The 26254-nt window shown below is 41.4% G+C and overlaps 1 protein-coding gene across 2 annotated transcripts in view; it reads right to left on the reverse strand.

The window, feature by feature from the left end:
• The window catches only part of BCL2L13 (BCL2 like 13), a 58605-nt gene that overhangs the window by 16240 nt on the left and 16111 nt on the right, over positions 1-26254 (reverse strand). For both annotated transcript variants that reach the window (XM_066633140.1, XM_066633141.1), the window contains exons 5-6: positions 17644-17713; positions 11744-11887 (exon numbers count right to left, since the gene is read on the reverse strand). In XM_066633140.1, the coding sequence (XP_066489237.1) occupies positions 11744-11887; positions 17644-17713 (214 nt within the window). The remainder of the gene's footprint in view (positions 1-11743; positions 11888-17643; positions 17714-26254) is intronic.

Genomic DNA, 26254 nt, shown 5'->3' on the forward strand with positions numbered 1-26254 from the left:
GCATTCAGAGAAATGCTTCTGTTAACAGAACCTCTATGAACGGAAGGAGTGTTCTGCTTGCGCAAAAGGCCCTTGGCATGAGTGGAACGCTTCTGCCATTCTTGGAGGGAGTTTACATTTATAGAAGCATTACTCTGGATGCCACCCTTAATTTTTCCTTTCACATACATGTCTGCACGCACAGTCATATTAGCTCTGAATTTTATGTTATCTGACAAAAGTAAACTACGAATGGTCATTCTACAATTAATTCTAAATGTCACAGCACTTTGTTAAGTTTGCAGATAGACACTTAAATCCAATACTTCTGTTCTCTGGAGATCAGGGTGCCTACAAGTTTCAGGCTGCAAATACAAAACTAGTCCTAAGCTCTCCAAGGTCACTTCCACACTAGGCTTTTTCCGACACTACTGATTGACATAGCTACTCTTAAAAATACAGATGCCAAAGATGTCAATATGTAGCCCCTCTCTATTATTTTTTTCCTATGTTTTCTGAGAGCTTATTTGTGCCAACTTACTTGTTATGCAGCACAATAGCCCTGAAAGATCTTTTGTGAAATGGAGCATTACACAGGTGCTATTGCTATAGCAGGTGTGTTTGGAGAACCTTCTACTGATCATTTCCCACATTTGCTCAAGACATAATTATTTCTGCTCCATCACATCCTGCAATGTCCCTTCCCCCATGTTTAATTAACTCCCCCCTTTTAAAACAGGGAATAAGAAACTCTCATAGGCCCTAGCCAGTCAGACCCCTGGGTGCTGGGCATTGTAAGGAACATGGGCAGAGGGAGGAAAGGGCTAGCCTTAAGCCTGGCTCAAAGGAGGGCCTAACCTGGTTGCATACTGCCAGCAATATGCAGAAGACATGACTGGGACACTGGTGGTCAGGACCCCCCTGGACTGTTTGCACTTTGCCTCTACAAAACTGGTACACAGCAGTGGACATGGAGAAGGAAAGGCTGGGTGGGCGCTGCTGCTCAAGCACATTAGTTGATAGTGCATAGCAGCAGGGTAGGGGCAACACTGAAATCTCTTTGCTCCTTCTTTTCCAAGGCAATGAGCCACAAGATTGCAGTGGAAAAGTGAGCTTGATGCTGCTGAGATGAAAGGTCCTGCTGATGCTGAACAGCAGCAGAGAAGTGTGTGGTTACTCTTTCAAAGCAGCAAGAAGAACAAACAATTTTAAAAACAAGGAGACTCAAAGATAGAGCACTGCTTCTGCCCAATGCTAAAAACTCCCTCCTTCTCCACTACCTCCCAAGACACCGTTTTTCCCCCTCACAATCCTTTCAAACTCTGGAAGGCTATGACTGGGACTGCAAGGAAAGGAGAAAGTGACACGCCTATCTCCCTCCAATCCCCCTTTAAGTCTGAGAGGGTGAAATCCAGGCCTGAAAGAATGGTTAGAAGGGGACAGGCAGTCAGCCTTACCACCTCCCCACCGGCACTCTTTGTAACCCTGAAAGGCTGGGGTAGGACTTTCAGAAGGTGTTCTTTTTATTTTATTTTTGAGGAGGCATGGGGAAGAAGAAACGGACTACTTTTCTCCTTGCTCCCACTATTTAGATGCAAAAAGGCAAAGGAGGAGACAACTTGTCTTCTTTAAGTTGACTTCCTTCTCCTTGAGGTTAATGCTGAATGCTCTGGACCAGTGGTTCTCAAACTGGTGGGTCACGACCCACCAGTTCGTGTAAAGGTTCCCTTATCCCTTTAATGGGTGGGGGAAGGGGAGAGGCAGGGAAGCGATCCCCAGGATCGCATCTGTATGGAGGGTGAAGGGGGTGCTTTCCACTTATTTTTTACAATGCAGGGCTGCAGCAAGTTACAGGAGGTGCGGGGAGCCCTGTGCAGCTCTCTGCAGCGCTCCCCAAGGCTTGGAACTTTCGCTGAAAGCGGGAGCAAAGCACTTCCATTTTGCAGGAGGTGCTTTGCGCCCGCTTTCAGTGAAAGTTCCAAGCCTTGGGGAGCGCTGCGGAGGGCTGCACAGGGCTCCCCGCACCTCCTGCAGCCTGCTGCAGCCCTGACTTCATATCGTAAGTCACAAGCACCACCCCTCGCCCCCATAGCCCCTCTCCTGCAAGAACTTACTGAGGGAGTAAAGGGAGTAAAGGGGAGAGAGTAAAGCACCCTCAAAGTTTGAGAACCACTGCTCTGGACAACTGGCCTGTTGTTCAGAAATCTTTAGTTGATTATAACTACACATAGGTGTGCACACAAGTCCAATACAAGGACAGGGATGCATATGCATTGCCTACAAACAAAAAACAGGGAATTGTACATGTGATGATCCATGTCAGGCAACAAGAACATGGTGGGGGGGGGGGTCAGCAAACACATGTGACTATGTGCACTCTGCCTATTTTTGGAAAGAAGAACCAGTTTTAACAGTGACCTGTGAAATGCAATTGATATATGACAATGGGGATAAATTATAGTATTCACCACCATGCATAAAGAGTGGCAGAAGCACATCAACAAATAGGTAGAAAAGCAGAACAACAATATGGCACCATCATCTGGAACTGACCCAGGCTACAATAATGAATAGGGCAGAGTGGAATAGAAAGACTAAAACCACATCACAAACTCCAAAGGGAATCAACATTATGCTGCTGCTTCTCCACTTGAGTGGAAGCTTGGCACCATGTAGCCCAAGGACTGAGGTGGAATGTCATGCCTCTTCTCAAGTTGATATACCCAAGAGTAGCCACAACATGCTACTAGTCAGAGAATGGATCCCCACAGAACGCATTTCTTGCAGTGTTCCCTCTCCTTTCAAGCAAAGGATGGTTTCTTGAAGAAGCAAGGCAATACACATTGGGCCTAAGTACAGCTTTGGCTGTACCTGGTTCAAGTTCCCCTTACCTTGCATATGCAAATCCTGAGCTGCCTTAGATTTCAAGGCAGTGAAAAAAGTCAGGTGTGCTTTTGGCAAAACTGCACAGAGAATTACATTTGCAGGATTTGAAAAAGAATCCAGCGCCTCTCCTGTATGAATAGGTTTCAACATGAACCTTTAGTGGTGCATACAACAAATGGGTGCCTACAGAAATTCTCAGTTATTTCAAGTCAGAAATGTTACAGAAACAGATACAGTATTTAATCTCACAAAGGCAAATTGTGATTATCTTTATTTCAGTAAAAGCTGCACCACAGATGCAGGAGTACGGAATCCTTTAAGTGGTACCACATGATCCATAGAATAAGCTATTTTATCCTATTCTAGATGCAGTATTGTTAGATGCTGAATCTACACACTTTCCCACAATGCATTTGCCAACTAACTGAAACGAAGCAGAGGTCAAACAGAAACACCTTAAGAACTTTCAAGAGTGCCAGTGACTGTTAAAAAATGGAAATTGTGGAAAGGGTGCAACCTAAGAACAAGTAGTAATGTGGAAGAGGAAATCTTAGAGCATGTCAGAAATGAACCTGCAGTACGCAGAAGAAGCTGGGTCTCCCCGGGTGCAGACATATATGGGACTGCCCAAGCTAAAGCTATTCAGTTGGAATAATGGAGTTTGGGCCTGAAAAGAGATGGCTTCCCCAAGTATGAGCAGAAGTGAGGTGCAGCCTCAACAAAAGGAAGGGGTACACATTTGGAAGAAGGGCTGGGAGGAAAGATGAGCTTCCACGCTAAGAAAAAGAAGAAGAGTGAGTTAATATACACAGGGACAGTTTGAATGTTAGTGGGGTCTCCTTCAGCATAAAGGGAAAACAATGTGTGGGACGTTATGGAAAAGGGCTGAACTTTTATGCAACCATCTGTTAGTCTTCAGCATAATTTTTATTTAGTTAATATCCCGAGACTTGGTGGTGGAGCAGGCTATAAATAAACAAACAACTGTTGTGTAGTGCAGGAGCACAATATTTGCTTTAACATATCAAGGCATGACTAACAAGGGACTACATTCATACAAAAGCTTTGGACATTAAGTAATGAACAAAAGCACTGAACCTTTAAGTAAATCTAAATGCATTAGTCGCACCAGCCATGTCACCAAAAACTGAATATTTGTCGACTTCTCTTAGAAGTCTACAGATAGATATGGAAACTGTGTCATTCTAGGAGTATGTGAAAAACCTTTTTGCCCATCAAATACAATTTTATATACCAAACTACTTAATCTGATTATTAAAGTCAACCGTATTTCATTTTCAAGTAAGGTGGGATAGAAAAAGCTACGTAAGGAAGACAACCACCTCAAGGAAATAGGAATTAAATCTATTGTTAAAATCTTCAGTGGGTTCCTCAATCATGCCTAACAAACAAAAGTCCAGCTAGCACCACTCCACATGTCCCATTGAACTGCCTTTAAAATTACACTAAGCTTTTATCCTCATTTCAGTACATCACTTCTGGAACCAGTTTAAATTGGAATAAAGTACATCGATCCTCCTTCAAAGCAGATTCCATCAAGCATCCAGGTGCCCCCAGTAAAGGGTACTGCTATTCTGACACAATATGAAGTGCCTGAAGATTTCTGCCATGTCATCCACAGCCAAAATGCTCAGAATACTATACAAGGCAATTCTGAGCTCTCAAACAAAGCCTGTTGCTGTTTCAGTTGGAAGTAAGAGGTGCATAACCCATGGTGCAAGGTCCTAAATGCCTTTCTAACAAGAATGAAATTACCTAGGTACAGTTGCAAAATAAAGTTCTCTCACATACCTCGACTATTAGACTTCGAAACATACTACTTACTAGTTCAGTCTTGGAAACAAACATTTGCTTTGATCACACCAAACAAATGCCAATATTAAAAGTTAACCTTTTAAGGCAGGGAAAAGTATCCTGCCTTCCAAATCAACTATAACTCAAGGGCACTTGCAGCTGAATGCATACTACAGATTCAATTTTCTTCTTTACAATTCAAATGGATGTTAAGAGTTTCCAAAGCATTCAGCTGTACCTTATATAGAAGTACAGCAAGCCAATCACAAGTGCCAAAATAGAATGCTAATGTAGTGACAACACAGAAAATTAACTTTCAAGCAACAATCTTTAACCCTTTGCAATGTAGATGAAACACTAAAAAAGGAGGATAAATAACCCTTAGTTACTAACCCTTAGTTCGCTTAAAATACCTTTGTAGAAAAGTCTTACCCAAACTGACTGCTCTTACTCTGCACTTTTCAGGAGAAGCTTCAGATACAGCAGGCACAGCAAACAAGAGAGGGAGACAGAATGAACAAAGGGAGGGAGAGAGAGCATGCGCGCTGCACATCAATTGGTTTGTGCCCTAATACAGCTTCATGGCAAACAGTGGAACTAAGCTGCTGCCAAATTAAAATGTAAGTTCTTTTCTCCTGGGTTCACACACTTACACACTGACTGCTCTGGTTTCCATAAGCAATGTCAGGAGAGAAGTTTTGTCTCAAAAAAAGGTTAGGAAATTAAGAACTAAAAATTTACATCTTAAGATGAAAGCTACGCATTGCAGCCCTGAAAGGCAAGTTAAAGAAATACGACCTACAGCTCTCTGAGAATGCCATTCCTGGTCACAGTCTTTTCCGACCTCAATGTTATATAAACAATAAGCCATTGTTTATGTATCCATGACTTTAGGAAAATTAGGAAGTGCTATTTTATCTCCATTCTTTGGGTTGTGTCAAAATACAGGTCCAGCCTATTTAGACACAGATTTTTTATACACGGATTTGAGTCAACACGAATGAGAAGGAATGTGCTGATCCACGGAGAAGGGGAAAAATGCAACCCTTTAAAATCAGTTTAAAAAACTGAACAGTCCTTTAACAATAGCCTCCTTAATGAGAGGGGGGGCAGCTGGCTGACAATCCATCAACCCTTCACCCTCCAGGCAACCCCCCTTCCCCCTGAGCACCTGAAAGAAAGATACTTTGCATTGGTGAAGGGAGGCACTTTGAGAGAGAGTGATTGTTAGATTGTCTTCTTAAAGACTGTATCTTAACATCACAAAGGTCAGCAAGGCTGTTTTTAAATCACAGAGAAACTTCCGTTTTTAAATTGGTTTGTTTTTTTGCCATCCAAGTGAGTGTCTGGAACTGAACCAACTCTAATATGGGGGGAGTTGTCATTGTTGACTTTTCATTGTCAACACTGGGAAATTATAGTCCAAAATTTAAAATATTTAGTATCTCATCTATTGATCCTCCATGAGCATCCCATGTTACATTATGAATACGTTTACGTCACTCACTAAATTACAATATTTTCCAACTCGACAAAACCACTCACTGGATCTGAACTTATGCAAACTGCTACAGTTCTGGAAGCTATACTGTTTCTACCTTCCCCTGGGGGCTGGGGATAAGAATCGGCCCTCAGTTTGGCTGTACTTGTAGTAAGAGGCGACTAAACAGCCACCGGTAGATGGGACTCGATAGCCTGCTAAGGCAGCTCATCTGAGAGAAGAAAAACTCTGATCCCAAACCTCCACTGCCTTGTGGCTACATCCAGTTATGGAAAAGGCTTCAGGAGTCAACCTCGAGGAAAAATCCGGAGCCAGAGTCCCTGAGGCAGTTCGTGGCTGAACACAATCACGTTCTGGCAACTCCTGCGACGCCGCTGGAACCAACCGTATTGGCCTCTGCCTTTCCATTGGACCATTTCAGCGACGTGGAGAGGGGGGATTTGCTGCATGGGTAACAGTCTATCCATAGCTACTTTACCCAGGCTTCACGCACTGAAGAGGACACTCTGTTCCAGAACCACTATTCAGAGCGTGATACCATAGTCTTCTGAGACTGAAGGATGCCAACAAGACTGTTTCTACCACTACCTGTTCTTGCACAAATTGGCTTGATAATATCATGAAACCCAATAGATAGATAACCTAATCAAAGATGCAGATACCCGCCTTTTCTTATAAATTCATACATAAGAGTTCCTCTGCATCAGTCCAAAGTCCCATCTAGTCCAGCTTACTGTATCTCACAGTGGCCCACCAGATGCTTTAGGGAGCATGCAAGACAACAAGAAAGGAATTCTTACCTGAGAATCTCCTGTTCTGGGAGGAGGAAGAGTCATCCTGTTGCCATTCCCTTGCAACTGGCATTCAGTGATAATCTACTTCTAATGGCTTGTAACCTGGGATGGACCTTTCATCCATAAATCTCTCCAATCCCCTTTTCAAAGACCACCAGGCCAGATGCTTTCACCACCTCCTGTGGCAAGGAGTTCCACAGACCAATTACATGCTGGGTAAAGAAATATTTTCTTTTGTCTGTTCTAACTATCCTACCATTCAATTTTAATGGATGTTTCCTGGTTCTGGTATTGTGCAAGATGGAAAAGAATATCCACTCTATCCATCCAATGCATAATTTTATATGTCTCAATCATGTTCCCCCTCAGGTGCCTTCATCTAGACCAGGGGTGTCCAAAGTTTTTGGCAGGAGGGCCACATCATCTCTCTGACACTGTGTCGGGGGCCAGGGGAAAAAAGAATTAATTTACATTTAAAATTTGAATAAATTTACATAAGTTTACATAAATGAATATATTAAAGATGAACTTATATGAATGAATGAAGGTCTTGCAATAGCTCAAGGCCTATAAAAGGCCTGGCACAAAGCAAGGCTGGCCTTTCCTTTGCTGCTGCTACTGCATCACAGATGTGAAACAAGAAGCAGTGGAAGGAGCCCTCATCCCACAGCTCACGTGAGAGGTCGAGCAGTTGCATCAGGCCAGTGTGGGCTCCAACAAATCTCTGGAGGGCCAGAGTCTCATTGGAGACTGTAGGCTCCCTGAGGGCTGCATTGAGAGGCCTCGAGGGCCGCAAGTGGCCCCAGGGCCAGGGTTTGGGCACCCCTGATCTAGACTGAAGAGCCCCAGCACTGTAGCGTTTCCCCATAAGGGAGGTATCCCTGCCCACAAATCATTTTGGTCTCTCTCTTCTGCACCTTTTCCAGTTCCACAATATCCTTTTTGAGATGTGGTGACCAGAACTCTACGTAATACTCTAGAGGTGGCCTTACCATCCATTTGTACACTAGCATTATAATAATATTGGTTATTTTATTCTCAATTCCTTTTTTAATTACCCCAAGCATGGAACTGGCCTTCGCCACTGCCACTACACACTGGGCAGGAGGTCTGGTCTAGAGGGTTGAGCCTCCATTTGCCTGAAGATAACATCTGAAGGTCACCAGTTTGAAGCCACCGGCACCATGCAACTCTGAAGCAGCTGACAAGCTGAGCAGAGTTATTCCATCTGCTCTGAGCGTGGGAGGATGGAAGCCAGAATGTGCGGCCAGATCAAGAAAGAAACATCTGATTGTTGTGGTATCTTGAAAGATAGAACCTTTCAAATTGTAAAAATCCCTATGGGGATTTAAATTGCCTGCCCATGTAAACTGCCTTGAATAAAGTCCGAGGAGAAATCTGAGGACATAAAAAGGCAGTATATAAATACCTGTATTGTATTGTCAAGACTTTTGTCAAGCTTTCCACCAGTACCCTAAGACCTCTCTCCTGAACAGTCACAGACAGCTCAGAACCCAATGGCGTATATGTGAAGTTTTGATTTTTTTTACCCCAATGTGCATTACTTTAAACTTACTTACACTGAAATGCATCTGCCATTTTGCTGCCCATTCTCCCAGTTTGGAAGTAGCATTTATCAACATTTGTCCCCCACCGTACCATTTCTCATGGTCCATCTATTAGAAGTACCACCTGACGTAACTGGTGATGACATCATTGCCAGTTTCGGATTTGGTGGCCAGACACACTGAGACAAACACCAGTAAGAGGCTCACAGCAGATGGGAGAGTTTTTTCAAAGATGCAAAAAGCACATGTTGGAGCTCTGCCCACTGAACCAAACCAATTCTCCTATTGCCGCTTATTGCATTGCATTGCCGGTCTCACTGCCAGGCAGTGGGGGTCTGGGGGTCCAGTGCATACCACCAGACACCAGCTCAAGTGCCACTTGTGGTATGAGTACCACTGGTTGAGAAATGCTGTTGTAGTGCTCTTCAAAATCCCTTCTGGTCCTCACTACCCAGAAAAGTTTAATGTAATCGCAAACTTGGCCACTGCTGCTTATTCCTAACTTCAGGTCATTTATGAAAAAGCTAAAAAGCACAGGTCCAATGACAGACCCTTGGGGCACACAGCTTTTCATCTCTCTCCATTGTGAAAATCTGAAGACTGTTTATCTTCAACAGTTTCTAATCCATAAGAGAACCTGCCCTTTTATTCCCCAAGTGTGGCATTTTTTCAGAAGCCTTTGGTGAGGAAATGTATCGCACACTTTCTGAAAATCCAGATATATAATATCCACGGGTTCGCCCACATTCACATGCTGTTGAAAATACTGACATTTTCAAAGAATTCTAAAAGATACGTGAGGCAAAACTTATATTCATCAAAGAATATACGGTCATTCTCACACAAAAATGTGGAGGCACTCACATGGATAATGTGACTGCTATCACACTCCTACATAGCAAATGAAACACAGGGGGGAAATTTGAAACAAAACAAGGGGTGAACCTGGCCTCTTGGGCAGTAGTGAAACACCCTGACCAATTCTAGCTTTTCTTCATCTTTCAAAATGTGCTCTTAGTAAGGACCTCCCTTGTATGGTTGATTCTTCTTTCCTCTACAGGCTCATCAAGACGTGTGCTAAGAGATATGATTGCATCTATCCCAGATTCAGTCAGCTCATGAGCAGGCACCATGGCTAAAATCAACCACACCACCATTATCTACACTTTCGTGGCTTCCAAAGCAGTTAGTTAAGAGTTTCAAATCATACAGACAACTTGTCTTTATGGTATTTAAATGCAATAAAAAAGCTTTGGCCACTACACTGCATGTTTTAACAAACTCCTCTAAATCAAGCCTCCACTCAGATAATGCATGGTTGTAGTTTCTTTAACAGAAATGGGTCACACCATAACTGAACACTGTACACAATAATATGCAATCAAAAATACCTACTGTCTCAATAAAAGTTATTCCCACTCTTCTAATCATGACATTTATTCAGTATGAAAAGAATCATCATCACCTCAACCCTTCACCATTCCTGTAGTTTCGAAAATAGCTCTGCCCTGTTGGTTATGCAGCTTCTGTCAGACCGATTTTACATTTGGTTAGAAGTGAATAGATAAGCCCATGGTCCATAGAACAGCCTAGTCACTATAAACACAAATGTCACGGAATTAAAACTCCCTCTTCCCTAGAGCTAGAGTGCTTGCATGTTTTCATAAGCAGTTATGTGCTTTTGCAAGTACGTTTATTAAAAGCTTCATATAAGAAGTTAAGGAATGGAACATAGTGTTCTCAGTGGACACAATAAGAAGAGCAGTCTTATGGAGGACAGAACATGATAAGTCAGCAAAAAAAATGCCTAGAGACATTTTCATTACAACAAAACCTAAAGCATAACCAGATGTAGTAGTCCCAGTAGATTCATCAAGAGGTGAAGGTTACAAGAGACACATACTGCAAACATTCACTGTTACACCAATCAAGGAATATGTGCTTGCTCTACTTAGAAAATAAGGAATGAGGTGGGAGGGAGTCACATGAAGGTCTTCCCAATATACTTTTCAGACATAAGTTGTATAAAGAAAATACTAAAAATGAGACATTATGCTGTCAGGATTTCCTAATCACCGATCAGCTTAACTTTCACAATAAAAACCACTGTGAGTCATTTCACTAATCCCAGATTAATTCTGTTTTAAATCTGGTAGCTTTCTACCTCTTAGCAAGGAATAATCTGGATGCGTGCTTAGCTCTAGCTCAACTATTAACTCATAACACTGACATAAGAGAAAGCAGGACTGCATATTTTTGGTAGCATACCTTAAACATGTACAATTTTAAAATAGTATTTCAAACAAAATCCATTTTCCACAAGAACATGAACTTCCAGCTAAAAAGGTATAAATTTAATTGCCTAGTGGTTAAAAGTGGTAAATAATGACACCTAATGATAATTACTGAATTACTGCTAGACAGATAATTCTTTGCTAATATAAAATATAATATTTTATAAACATATTATATAGTTTATATTATCTAATATAAACATATTATAAAGACTATAAACAAAGATGACAAAAAATTTAAAAAGCAACATAAATCATTACTTATTTTTTAAAAAACCAGAGTGATTCAATAAGATATAAACTCAATCTAAACTGACATTCTGGAATTACCCCTGGCTTTGGAATGGTTGAAATCTGCTTCTAAAAAGCAAACTTATCCTCAGAATGAACAATCCTTTGGGAATAACTTTGCATTACACAAAAACCAGTGTGCATTTTAGGTAAATTGAATTTTTGCAAAGACACTCCTCTTTGCTTGTCTTCTCAGCATTATTCTAAAAGGGGGTTATCATAGTGACCAGGGCGGGGGGGGGGGGTGTCACAAGGTGCTTGGAGAAGGGCTGCAAATCTCTGAAGGTTCAAACCCTGAAATCTCCAGGTAGGTCTGGGGAAGACTCATGACTAAAACCCTGGAAAGCCACTGCCAATAAGAAGCAGGTGGACCAGTTTTTTTTACTTCAAGAGTTCTCAGAGTGTGGGTTGGGACTAGCTGTAAAAAAGGTGGGTGTATATATTATTTTGGGGGTTACAGTCACAAAGTTTGAAAACTGCTTTCGTAAAGAATTTCTACATGCATTTCCAAACACAAATTGGCTTCTTTTGAACCATTAAATAAGTCTTAGATCCCATGATTACACTGAGAGAATCATTTATCTGAAGCTAGCTCATCTCAGGATTGGTTCTTACCCATCCACCTTGCTGGATGATATAGTCTGCAACATAATCTTCCAGATAGGTCACTCCAAACTGCACCAGTGCACCAAGAGGCTCTTGGTTCCGTCTTGTGAGTTCCATCAGGAATTGCTGAAGTATCACAAGAGGAACTAAAACCTTTATTTAAAACAAAACAAGACATGGAGGGACATTATCAGAGATTGCAACACTTTAGCAACACTGACAGCATTTTTTCCTTACTAAATTTCATATGTTCCATACATACTCTAGCTTTGTGTAACTGCTATATATATGCAGAGTACATGGATGAGAGATTAAGTCTACCTAAAGATTTAACTCAGATTCCCAAACTTACCTGGGTCATGATACCATCTGCAGCACCCAGGGGAAGAGGTAGGAAGGAGTGCTCCTTTGAGTATGCCATGACACCCTAAGACATCATGACACACACTTTGGGAACCCTTGATTTAACTGGATATTTGAAAAACAAAGTCCTGAAGAAACTTAATTCTTAAAACTACAGTTAGAGTCACTATCTAGGTTAAATAAAAATACAAGTGGCTACCCCAGCTCCTCACTACTCCCCCCCATGTAGGAGAGAACAGGAGTTGCTACTGCTATCTTCTACACCAGCGCAGTTTCCAGTGCACAGTGGTCTCCACCTCCCAGAATGAGCTTACTGTTCTACCAGGGAGACTGCCATTGTTGCCACCAATCTCCTCCCATGTTCGCTCCGCCCAGCCACATCTGCCACAAAATTCTGGTGCAGAGACTGCTGGGGTGGCAAAATGTGGAAGTGGCTGGACGGCATGAACATGGGAAGAGATCGGCAGTGACAACGGCAGCCTCCCTTGCAGGACAGTAAGCTCCGGTCACGTGGGAGAAGGGTTTACAAGGGTGCCGGATCTGGCCTGCTGCCACAATTTGGAGCACCCTGATTTACAATTTAAAATGAGGGGGCATGGACAACAATGGCAGGAATTGAGGCATAATTTTTCAGTTGGATGGACTGGACAAAAGGAGGTAACTTTGGATAGAAGGAAAATAGGCAGAGATTCTACTCATGTTTTCTCCTCACATCCAAAGTTAAACCTTTTTTCTTTATATATAAACCTGTGAAACAATAAATTAAAATATAATCACAAACAGTAACAAAAACATGTTATAAATTTAGAGTGCAATAGAAGTGAGAAGGCCAAGGAGTGAGGAAGGGGAAGGGAAGAAAGAGAAGATCAATGTTTAACAACTATTAAATGAGATTTACCTCAGATATATGCTGCCTTGAAACATGCTGCCTCATAGAATGATAGGAGTCCTCCTAGATCAAAATTAAACCTTCCTTATCTAACCTGGCATGAAACTGACTGGAAAGTTGCCACTGAAGAGGCAGGACTATCATGCTATTGGACAGCTGGCAGCCTTTTGCAATCTAAATTCTTCCTGAGGCTACCATTTACAGTTTCTACTTTAGAAGCACAAAACCATAACGTTTAAAAAACATTTATTACTGTTATCCCTCATGTGGCCCAGAGCTACTCACATATTTCACACCAAGGCAATTTACAGGGCAAGACCTGTTTAGCCTCATCAGCAGGAGAACACAATGCGCCTACAGCCCATTCCCAATCTAAACAATTTTAGTCCTGAATAGGCCAGGGAATGCTTCTATCACATGCACAACCCTTCTCCCAAGTATTTCAGCAGAGGTCCTCCTTCAAATTCTGTCTCATTTGCTCTCAACAGAACAGTAAACTCTGTTATTCAGTATTTTCAGTAGTAGCCCTCATGCTCTGGAACGTTCTTTCAAGAGAGACTTGTACAGCAACCTCCTTCCTTCAGTCTTTCTAAAGGCATGTGAAAACTTGTGCTGCAGAAGGGATAACATAACCGGTTTACTGACCACTGCCAAGTCGTGGTATAGTGTCAGAGACTGGGCATAGCCCTTTGTCAGCTAAGCAAGCTGACCCCTAAATCTTCAGTAGAATCATCAGAGAGTGCTATGGGGACCCCAATATAGAACATTATCCTATGAATCCCAGCAAACCAGCACCAATGCTGGCTATTGTCTTGGTTTTTGCTGCTGCATTGAGTCTAGCTTTTTCATTGGCTTTTTTTTTTAGTATGGAAGTCACTATGAAATTACATGAATATGTGATATAGAAATATTTTAAAATAAAATCCTATATCCTTTCTCTTTTTACATTTCACAGATTGCTCCTTTTCCGTTTCAATCCTTGTATGACAGAACAATTCAACTAAAAGTTAAAAAGTGTATCTTTTGAAATAATTGAGAGATGAGTTAAGAGCACTATGTACACAGACTTCCTACTTCAAATAAACTATTACAACTGTGGGTCGGGACCCACCAGTGAGTCATGACCCAATTTTTGGTGGTTTGCAAACCCTGACAGGGCAGATTAGGCTACATGTATCAGGGGTTAAACAAGTTGCTACTGGGGGGGGGGGCACTGCTGCCAAATCACCATTAATCACATCCCTTGGTGTTCATAAATCAGGCAGCCGCCACCTTTGGGGTACCAGAAGGCACTTTCCTCCACTATACTAAAAGGGATAAAAACAGAGGCTTGAGCCACTAGTAAAGGTTTTTTTAAAGGCTCATAAAGCTAGGTGGGTTCTGATACAGTGTCATTTTGAGAAGTGAGTTCTTGAGCTAAAAATTTGGGAACCACTAATCTATTACAACTCATAACCTGCTCTTTTCTGAAGTTTTAGGACAAGGAAGCACAGCTATACCAGAGAAAGCATATAGGTCTCTATTCATGAAAAGTCCAATACATGATTCCTTGTCCTACTGGAAACCTACTAGAACCAGGATTTTAAGAACTGCATAACTTGTTCAGAGACTCTGAGAGTTTTTTCATTTCTTTCTCTAAAAACACACTCTCCCCTGCCACCTGCACCTCCAGAAGCAGACACCTATTCTGCATGGTGAAACAGTTTTGAAACAGAGGAAAATTTTAAAATCACTTTGGTATGAGAATCAAGAAAGAGCAAAACTACCACCAGGCAAACCAAACTACTAGGATCCCAGCCCTGTTATTGATAAGTGATTTCAGCATGCACAAAGATGATCAGAAAGAATAGTTGCTTTTCAGCCCAAATGAGAGAAAAAATTTTTTTCATCTAGTTATCTCATTGCTTTCAATTTAGAAGAAATGTTAATGAAAATGGTAATCAATGTTCTGCTTGTAAGACGGCAAAAGCCATTCTTATTTCCTCGCTAACACCTAAGAGGACCTTTTATTTTCATTTGTGGTTGATCCACTGACTTTGTTTTCCTTCCTTTGGAATAGCTACCAGTTTAGAAACTGTTTAGGGGGAAAGGAAGGATGGGTGGGAGAAAGTCTCTTAAATTCCTTCAAATTATCCTGCTAAAAGGCAAATTTTCAAGAAAAACAAGCAGTGAATAAAAAATCAGTCCAATATTAATTGCTGTTCTGACTTTGAGGGTTCTAGGAATTGTATATAGAACAATTACTGTAAAATCCCATTTGAAAAATAAAGGGGTTTTATGAGCAGCCTGTCAATGTAAACCACCTTGTGTTTATGCGGAGAAATGCGGTATAAGAATCCCATAATAAATAAATACTTCTAAGAGGGGCATCCAAGATGTTACAAAGCTAGCATTCATATTCTTTAAATAATCTTTTACTATAAAGATACTGTGATGTCCAGTAAACCCTAAAAACAATTTATTGCTGAAATAACAGTCTAAGATCTATAGATAATGCAGATTATTTAGAACAATTTTCTATTGATTATACAAGATAGGACAGTCAAGCTGTATATTCCATTTTACTTTGAGTAGTTGAGTGGTATATTGTTAAGTGACATCAAGTATTTATAAACAAATATTGCAGACTTCTTTTTTTCTTTTTTATATTAAATATTTTATTTATTTATTACAGATACAGGTGAGGAAAATGGGTTAGACTTTGGGCAGGTACTACACACAAGGATATGGCCCTAGATTACAACATGCATGATTCAAAAAAAAAGAAAAAAGAAAAAAGAAAAGCAATCAAATGACAAAAAAAAATAATAATCTTCAATACAAAAGCTATCATATTTGCCATTATAAAAATTTAAATTTACCTAAACACTCGATATTGTTTAACTAAAATTATCTATCCAATCATAAAAAGGCTTCCAATAATTTCTTACTCTACCTAAATCTCTTTCATTCTTTCTGTTAAAACTTCCATTTCTGCTACTTCATAAATTTTGTCTTTTAAATTTTCTCTAGTTGGCACATCTGTAGATTTCCAATTTTGTGCAAACATTATTCTTGCCGCTGTAACAATATGTACAATAAGGTATTGTACCTTTGTACTGTACAAATATTGATCTTTAATTTCTGATGTCACATTTAGGAGGAATATTTCTGGTTTGAATGGTAATACACAATTCAATATCTCTTGCAAGAATTTATGTATCATTTTCCAGTATTTCTTTGCTTTTTCACATGTCCACTACATATGATAAAAGGTTCCTTCAACCTCTTTACATTTCCAACACTTATTTGATGACCCAGAATACATTTTTGCTAATTTCTCTGGAGTTAAATACCATCTATAAAACATTTTATATAAATTCTCTTTAAAAGACACTGCTTTAGTTATCTTAATATTTATATTCCAAATTTGTTTCCAGTCATCCATTGATATATCCAAAATTTTTTGCCCAGCACACCATTGCATCTTCAACTATTTCGTCCTCCATTCTTATCTCCAGGAGAAAATTGCACATTTTTTAAATATATTTCCCCTCATCAATCAAAAATATTTTATCAAAAGTTATATCTTCTTCATGGGCTTCTCTTTTTTTCCATTGACTCTAGAAGTATTACTAAAAGTGATGGAGTCTGAGAAGCACTAATAAATGCCACAGTTGCAAGTATTGTTACTTACCAGACAATGACAATTCATATCCAGCTAGCCTTGGAAATGAAAGGAACTCGATCAATTAAGGGCACAATCCTAACTGTGCCCAATGCCAGCGCAAGTCCCTTGCGCCAGCCTGGGAGGGTCGCAAACATGCCATAAAGCACGTTTCGACCTCCTCGGGTGTCAGCTGGGCTGGTGCAGAACATGCACTGGCCCAAAGAGGCTGCATCCAACCTCTGCTGCACCAACAGAAAGTAAGTCTGAACCAGCCAAGCTCAGCCAACATAGGGGTCTGAGGGGGCATGGGAAGGGCAGGGAGGAGATTGGGAGGAGGTGTTTTGGGGCAGAGGGAGGGTAGGCGGTGAGACAGCAGGGGGTGGAGCCAGGACTCAGTAGTTATTCCTGATCCTGGGCAGCACGAAGCAGCTCCAGGTTGACCTGTTCAGTTCCACCTCTATAGGCTGCACAGATCTGAGTACACCCATTGCGGCTGCAGCGGCATTTCCCCTTGCTGCTGACTGAGCCGTTTTCAACCTGAAAACTCGCACTAGATACAGGATAGGCCTGCTGGCCTCCCGGCTCCAGCGCAAGTTAGGATTGCACTGTAATTTATCTAAAGCAGTGTTTCTCAAACTATGTAGAGATCTGAAGTCCCATCCCTTTGACTAGGAGAATGCTGTTCAGTATCCTTATTTATTTATAATGAAATTTCTCCTCACAGATCACATACTTCTACACCTCTTTGTAGCCATAAAGCTAAGAAACTTAGAAAAAATAAAAGACAATGAAAGCTGGAGTTCCCAGGATGCTGAATTCTACACCTTCTTTTGAGCAAGTGCAATTCTCCTCATAAAATCATACTACCTATACCAACTCTTACACCTGAGTGCAAATGAAATCTGACAAGTGTGCACAACAGTATAGATCAGACAGCTCAGATATGAATTAGACATGTCTCAGACTACAGTCAACTTTCAATCAGTTCAGTGCAAAGATAGCCAATACCTTGTTCCATCCACTGGCATGAGTTGATGCCTCCTGTGTCCTTCTCTTGTACTCCTGATAAGCCACTGGCCTGGACAAGTGAAACCAAAACAGAAGATTATAATGGGACGGGAGTGTGGCAAAACAGGCATAACCTAGTTCTAACTACAGATTCTACACACATAACTGAACTTGTTATAGTAGCAAACACAAACATACCAAGAGTTTTCTACTTTCAGAAAGTGAATTCCACTTACCACTACTATTAGATCAGATATGGCTAAATTAAATGGAGGGGTTTCAGCAAAAATTTTAATGGAGCCTACTGATAACGAATATTGGAATAACAGAAAAAAGAGAATCTTAATAATAATACTTGCATTTGTTTATTGCTTTTTGGTTTGAATCAAATGCCCAAGTGGAATTGTTGATTACATTTTTGGGGGGTGATATGTCATATCTGAAACTGCTTTCTAAATTTTTGGGAAACTTTGAAAAGCAGTTTGCGAGATGGCACTGGGATCTGTCACCCAAAGTCAAAAATTCTATTAAGCATGCCTAAGCAACTACTTTGCTCCAAACCCACAGATACTACACTGATGTCATTTTAGAGCAGTGGTTCTCAAACATTTAGCACTGGGACCCAGTTTTTAGAATGAGAATCTGTCAGGACCCACCGGAAGTGATGTCATGACCAGAAGTTACATCATCAAGCAGGAAAATTTTTTACAATCCTAGGCTGCAATCCTACCCACACTTACCCAGGAGTAAGTCCCATTTACTATCATTGTTAAAAGAATATACATAGAAACTTGTTAAAAGTACAGGTCTGTAACGTTTCCCCAAATGCAGCCACATACCATGGTAGCATCAAGTCTAATAAAAATAAAATATTGAAATGAATGGGGACCACCTGAAATTGGCTCATGACCCACCTAGTAGGTCTCAACCCACAGTTTGAGAAACACTGTTTTAGATAGTCATTGTAAGGATATGTATATCCCCATGTTGTATCTTGGTGGCTCAGGAAAAGTGCCTTGCCCAGGACCATATAATGAGTTCATGGCAGAGGCAAGGTTCTGATTTGCAGCTCATTCTGAGTGAGTGAATGCAGCAACATCTTAGAAGGGGAAAACAGGTGCAATTAAAATGATCATATCAAGGATTCTATTTGTTCTTTAAAATGTGATAATACAAATTCCATTAAACGGAATACAATATTTTCAGTTATGCCAATAAAGGTTTTGACAATTAATTAAATATTTTCTGTTACAGTTTATACGTGATTAAGCTACAAGAAGAGGCAGCCTCAATATAATTCCTTTGGGATCAATTTAAGCTATTTTTCCAGAAGAAAAATTCTAATTGTGGATTTACTAAGATTTGTTTTACTTTATAGTTTTAAACTGCTTTCAGTTGTGGTATATAATTGCATGTTCTAGGCAGTATATTGTAGTTTATATACCATCATGAGTTATAGCTAAAGACATGCTTTTTGGTTTTTTTTTGTAGATTTAGTTTTTTGACAAAAATGAGAATTGCAGAAAACTGTATGTGTTTTTATTTCAAGGGCATGTTTTTATAAATTATAATTATAAGCATGTTAAAAATGTACAAGGTAGGTGATATAGGTGATATAGTGTCAGCAAAGGCAGCCACATGCATATAGAGGTGTTAGAAAATATGTGGAGGTATTATAGAATTGTTTTATTTTTTCATAGATTTCACAGATTTTGGAGAGGGTTTTTTTTTAAACACAAAAAGGAGAAGTGCTGAAAGCGGTGTTTTTATTTTATTGTTACCAAAAACACATCTGTAGTTATAGCCTATCTTCTGTTTTGAAAAGTGCTTGAAAACATACTTCTGTTTTCAAATGGGAAGGTGTGGATTTTCCTGCTCTCCTCTAAACCTGCAACCCTCTGTGTTCTAAGCAATAGTATTATAGAGCGGGGGTGACCAGTGTGTGCCACTATTGACATGCGGACACTTTCTAAATGGAATACACAAAATCACTATATACGTACATGTGGCAGCCAGGTAGCACCCCAGAATGCCCTAAACCAGGAACACAAAGCCCATGAATGCACCAAGGCAATGAGCATGAATGCAGTGAGTGACCCTAGCTTTAATGCGTGTGTTTGACCCCACTGCCCTGAACAGATCACTGCCTTCCTTTTCAACTGGTGGTAGCTCTCTGCACTGCAGAGATAATCTCAAATGCTGTAAGGCACAAACCCCATAAAATAACTTCTTCTGTAGGGCACCAAGATGGCACTAGCTGTAGCAGGCACAGCCCTCAACATGGCACGGCAATGCTGGGCAATGTGCCAAAGCTACATTGCCCAGCTTCAAGGAATTAATGGCAGTGGTTCCTGCCACAGAGCCCACCCCCAACAAACTGCTAAGGCAGCAGGGCTGCAAACAACTGCTGCAAAGTAGGAGGTATATAACTCAAGTCTCAAATTGGTTGTGCCCTGCTGCCTTAGGATGTAGCAGCGATCTCAAGGTAAGCTGCATGCAAGCCTCCAGGGATAAGTGGATAAGGGGTAAATACAATGTCTTTCATGACATTTTGTTTCCTATGCCTAAAATGACAGGCACCCATCCACTGGAAACAGGTCAGCATAGCAGCCAGAAGGTATGAATGTAACATATGAATTCATTTATACTGCATTGTAATACTAGCTCCATCCTAAATACTAGAAAGGTGTGCTGAAATTCTGTGCATACTTAACTAAAAGGAAGACCCACTGAACATAGTGGGTCTACTTCCATGTAAGAATGCATAGGATTGGGCTGTTATATCTGTCAAAGTTTCATGTACGTACATGTACACACACTCCCCTCTACATGCAGGAGGTTGTCAGCCAGAAGAAAATATTGTAGCCCTACCAAGAGGTAACTTCCTATACTAGTATCAGTACTGGCACCACTGACACAACTCTGGATGTGCCTTTTTCTGATTTTTTTTTTTTTTTGAAAGAAGGTAACTGAGGTTTATTGTTTAAAATATACAATATGGAAAAAATTCATATGAAGGCTCCTTATCATAATTCAAATAGAAATCATGATTCCAAAAATTAAAAATAGAAACCCCTTCTCAAAGTTGTCCATTCACCCAGATCAACTCACTCACTTCACCAGTTTATCTAAATGCAGTGTTGACAAGGTTTTCAGCAACCATTCTTTCATTGTTGGCACCAGAACAGATTTCCATACCCCAGCTAGTACAATTTATGCTGCAACTAATGCATTTAAAATTAGCTTTCAAATTGTACCCTGCATTGCTCTGTGGGGATCATATAAAAGCATCAATAAAGGATCACCTTATATTTTTCCCCGCTACTGAAAATTGTCTGAGCCATTCAAGGTCAATAATTCTGATCAGAACTAGACCAAAAATTGTGAGCTGCGTATTTCCAGGATCTGAAATTATTCATTCCAACTTTTGTTCAACTTCTGTTGAGACAGGTACCATCAATACCAAAGAAGAAAACCACTTAATTGCACGCACAACCTATAAGGGGCTGGTGAGTTGGCATCTCTAACTGACACTATAGATAAGTCCCAAGTCCCCCTTTTTAAGTTAGTCAATAGCAACATGAACCCAGAAGTGCCATCACCATCGTCTCGTCTCACCACTCCTCTTAAGGGGTAAAACTACTGCAACCCCCAGGCTGGGAACCACTATCCTAGAATATGCTGCTCTACATGAATCATGTCCAATTTCTGAGGGGACTCTTTCATCCCCTTTTCAATTAGGCTTTGAGTGTGTTTTTTCAACAGACTGCATATTCAACATTTGGCAGGATTTTTTAATCTGCATTTTATTAGAGCCCAAGCCTAAGCAGGTCGGCACCAGAGCTGAGTGTCACAAAAGTGCTGTGAGGCACATCTGTGGCACCCGGAGATGAGGGGCTGCCACTGCTGGGTCAGAGCCCGTTGGCACTGAGCCTCAGCACCGCTTGGAAGCCTGGCCAGCGCTCCAGCAGTGCTAGCCAGTGGTAATATCAGGGTGGTAGGAGATGGGGAGTGGGTGTAATAGGGTGGTTGGAAGGCGGAATGAGGTGGGGGAAGGGACCGGCAGGGCTCTGCCCTGCAGACTCCTGAACTCCTGTCAGGTCTTCTACCCCAACATGGAGTCTCTCAAGTCTGCACCAGCAAAATAGCCAGCACAGACTTGAAAAACCTCGTTGTGGGGCATAGGGCTTTCCCCAGGGAAAGGGAACGAAAGTCCTCTTGCCCCAAGGAGACCTCCAGCAGTGTCACATGGCCACAGTACGCAGCAGTAGCCGCTTTGGCACCAGCACTGTCTTCAGGACTGGGCTGCCCATTCTCTCACAGCAGGCTGTCTCAAGAGAAGAGGAAATGCATTTATGAAGGCTGCTTTAAACAACAACTGTGTAGCAACTGTAAACAACAACTGTTAGTCACTCGAGGGCAACTAACAGGGGGCAGGACAGTGCCCACTTCCTGTTATTCTCACTGCAGCATGCAGGTTGGCTGCCTGCATGTTCAGTTCTTCAGTTAAGGAAGAACATTAAGCAAGAAGCATCCACACTGGAAGTGCTACTAAATAACGCTTCCCTATAACTGTAGTTTCCTTATCCACAGCGAGGGGTGTGAGCCAGAATGGAACCCCCACAGATATGGGAGCCCGCCTGTATATTCAATTTGCATTGGAATATATAGAAATAAATTTGTTCATGCTGCAATGTTTAATTCAAATATGTCAAAACAAAAATATCAGGTAGCTAACTAATGCTTTAATCAACACATGATTTAAGTGAGTGCAAAAGTAATCACAGATTGAATGTGATGATTCAATCCCTCCTCACACATCATCTCAATTACAATTTATTTCAATATAGGCAGTCAGTGTTAACCCAAAAACCATCAAGTGATGAGATACTCCTAAGCATGCAACAGTTTCTCAGTTATTTTATAACAAAAAATATAAATTTAGAAGTTTTACAGATATAAACTTTTATTTATTTGCAGAATTTATATCCCGCCTTTCCACTCCAGAAAAGAGCACTCAAGGCAGCTAACAAATGAACTCCTACCCCCCAACTCCCTTGAGATGTCAAACATATTGCCCTTTGGCAGGGTTGACCCACAAACCACACACCCTCGACCACACACTCCACTCGGTTTTCAGTCACTCACACTTCACTATTAAATTATTACTACATACAACACCCCCCTCACTGAACTCTCACGCCCCCGTCCCCCTCTCACGGAGCCAGAGAGGACACCAACTTCTCCTTGGGATCCTTGATCCAAAACCAAGGTTAACACTCCTGAATCACAACCAAAACTCACTCACAATACACCTCCTCAACCACCCACTCACAATTCTGCTTTCAGTTTCACACAAACCCTGATGCAAAGCCTCCTAACCCCTTCCAGATGTCCAATCATAAAAACAGCAAGGCACTGCATAAAAGGGGAGGGTTTAGAGCTGGTGATTAGGGATCCAAGATGATGAGCCACTCAGCATCAAGGGCCACAGCAAAGAGTCATTAAGTCTCCTGATCCACTGTCTTGATCCACGAGCAAAGAGCCCTTTGGCTCTTGCCCTTCGGCTCACACCAGAGGCTAATGTACCTGAAGACGTGGGAGGAGGAGGAGGAGAAAAGGCAGTTGGAGTCCAGCAGGTGTTCCACTCCTTCTCCTTGCCCTGCTGCAGCAAGCACTTTTGGATTGAAAACTTTTGAGTTAAATAAAAAAGGCTGGCCCACACAATTGTATGGAACCACACAATCACCCTTTCCCACCATGTAACAGTTTCTGCAATTGCCTCTTGGTAAATTCCCCAGCCATCATTTAGAAACGGCCTGCCATCTGTATAGCAGCTACTGAGCCAGACATGTTTGTGGATGCTTTCACATTTATTTATGAGACATCTTTCCAACTCAATACTAAGCTCTCAAAATAACATACAATAAGTGTCAAAAACTAGTTAAGAACAATATCTAAACACCACTTTAAAATGGAATACTTCAGTAGCAACATACAATCCCCAAACAGGCATATTCCAAAACAAACCCAATAAACACTATCACCTTACTGCAAAAATCATATACAGGTGTGCTCCCGTATCCATGGGGATTCTGTTCTGGAAACCCTTGCAGTTTAGTGAAACCGCGGATATGAGTCAATGCCTCCCCCCACCCTCTGAAGCCGAGGGGATCTCTGCTCCCCCTGGCCTCTGGAGGGGGCGCACATGGGGGGCCCCGTTGACCCAATCCACTGATAACTGAATCTGTAGACACAGGGTACACAGATATGGGGGCCCCCTGTACTGAGGATGCTAGCTGGTGTCTCCTACAAGTTCCACATAAATCTTGATGGGGTTACTAAAAAAAAAAAAAAAAAAAAAAAAAAAAAAAAAAAAAAAAAAAGCTTCCTGATCCTACATGGAACTGCTTTTATACAATTCCACTCAAGGTCTCTTACTTACTCTTAAGGACAGCAAACAATGAGGTGGCCACTTGGGACAACAGCTGCTATATGTGTCATGGGCAAACCCTGAGCCATCTGGAAAGCAGCAGCGGCTACAGCTGCTGCCAATCTAAAAGTCAGTCGGCTCCTGGACCAATAGTAGCTTCAGCCACCAATGCTGCTTTCCTTCTCGCTTCTTGCAGTTTGGGAAGTCAGCAAATAGGGAAGGGGGCACATGCGCATGTGTACGTATACACTTTCAAAGCAAAGCCCACAGACAAATCTCTGGCACTGTGGAAGCTTGGGTCACCCTTGATTACTCTGCTATGATTAATAACAATAACAATAACAATAACAATAACAATAACAATAATAATAAAAACAACTTTATTTATATCCCGCCCTTCTCCCCGAAAGGGACCCAGGGCGGCTTACAACATATTAAAAACAGATTAAAAACATAATTTAACTGCAAATAAAAACATACTAAAACACATTAACAGATACCCATAAAAACAGTAGTCAGATAAAAAGTCAGATAAAAAGAGCAAAACGCAGCAAATCATAGAGGAATCAGGCCTGTAAAAATACTAAAAGATATAAAAAAGATGTTAAAAAAGGCCATGAACTCAGAAGGCTTGTTTAAACAAAAAGGTCTTCAGGCCTCGACAAAAAGTCTCAAGAGGGGGAGCCATTCTCAAATCAAGGGGAAGGGAGTTCCATAACGTTGGTGCCACTACTGAGAAGGCCCTATTTCTTGCTGCTGCCCCACGTACCTCCTTAGGCACTTGTAAAAAGGCCTTCTCTGATGACCTAAGAGGATGAGCCGGATTGTACGGAAGTAGGCGATCTCTGAGATACCCTGGCCCAGAGCAGTATAGGGCTTTAAAGGTCAAAACCAGCACCTTGAATTGGGCCCGGAAACGAATGGGCAGCCAATGCAGCCCCCGGAGAAGTGGGCTGACAGAGTCAAACTGCCTAGCTCCAGTGACCACACGGGCTGCCGCATTCTGCACTAATTGCAGTTTCCGAACCGTCTTCAGGGGCAGCCCCACATAAAGTGCGTTACAATAATCTGACCTCGATGTCACTGTGGCCAGGTCCGCACGATCCAAGTATGGCCGCAGCTGGCGCACCAGCCGAAACTGAGTGAAGGCCCCCCTAGCCACAACCGCCACCTGGGAATCCAGGAGCAGTTGCGAATCCAGGTGGACCCCCAAGCTGCGGACCTGCTCCTTCAGAGGGAGTGCAACCCCATTCAGAGCAATCCGATAGTCCAGTACCAGAGGAGTACCTGCATCGAACAATGTAGGGATTTCATAGAACAATCTATGAAAGCAGGCATGTATATATTAGCTCAAGTATCTGAAGTTAACACCTCATTACTACTATTCCCTACAATGTTCATAGCCTTGTAGGTCAGCTACCCAAGAGTTCTGTGATTATGAGCAACATCACTGCAGCAGAACCAGAGGCCCTGCCCCACCACCATACCACCGAATTAAATTATTCCTTTAACTTCCATTATTCACCCCATCTAGTGGCTGAATGTGGTATAGTGCTGAATGTGCATTCTGGGGGTACAGTGGAGGAGCAAGAAACCCAGAAGTGGGTCTTTAAAGCTATCTTTAACCCCGAGAAGCTTGCAACTGGCACAGTTTGAAAGTGTGAAGGTAGGAAATTGGATTCTAGAGCTTTTTTCCCTAGTTACAAGGCATTAAAAGGTGGACCCCAATATCAGTGTCGAGTCAAACCTGTGAATGCCAGATCAGTTGATACCAAGGTCCCAACAGTATATAAATACCTATGTATATATGTACATAGTATTTCCATTGTTATATTTATGTTCAACATGTGAAAAAGTTTGTCAGATTACATTTCTCCTGAACAATTTTGGTTGTCTATACACTGCAACAGTACGTGTAGCAGATTGATAAACCACAATAGATTTGGCAATATCCCATGTAGCTTTCATGTGTAGGAACTGCCATGTTTATCATACTGATTCCATTCTATTTTATTCTATTTTATAGTCTACAGACATAAAATAAAATAGAGCTTTTTTTATAAGAATAGCCACACTTTACACAGTCATTTGAAAGAAATTTCCAACTTCCTATCTCATATCAACATCAATGGCCTAATGCACCGGGGGGGAGAAGCAAACTGACTTATATTAAACACG

This window comes from Tiliqua scincoides, chromosome 7 (genome assembly GCF_035046505.1).
Source record: "Tiliqua scincoides isolate rTilSci1 chromosome 7, rTilSci1.hap2, whole genome shotgun sequence".
NCBI lineage: Eukaryota > Metazoa > Chordata > Lepidosauria > Squamata > Scincidae > Tiliqua > Tiliqua scincoides.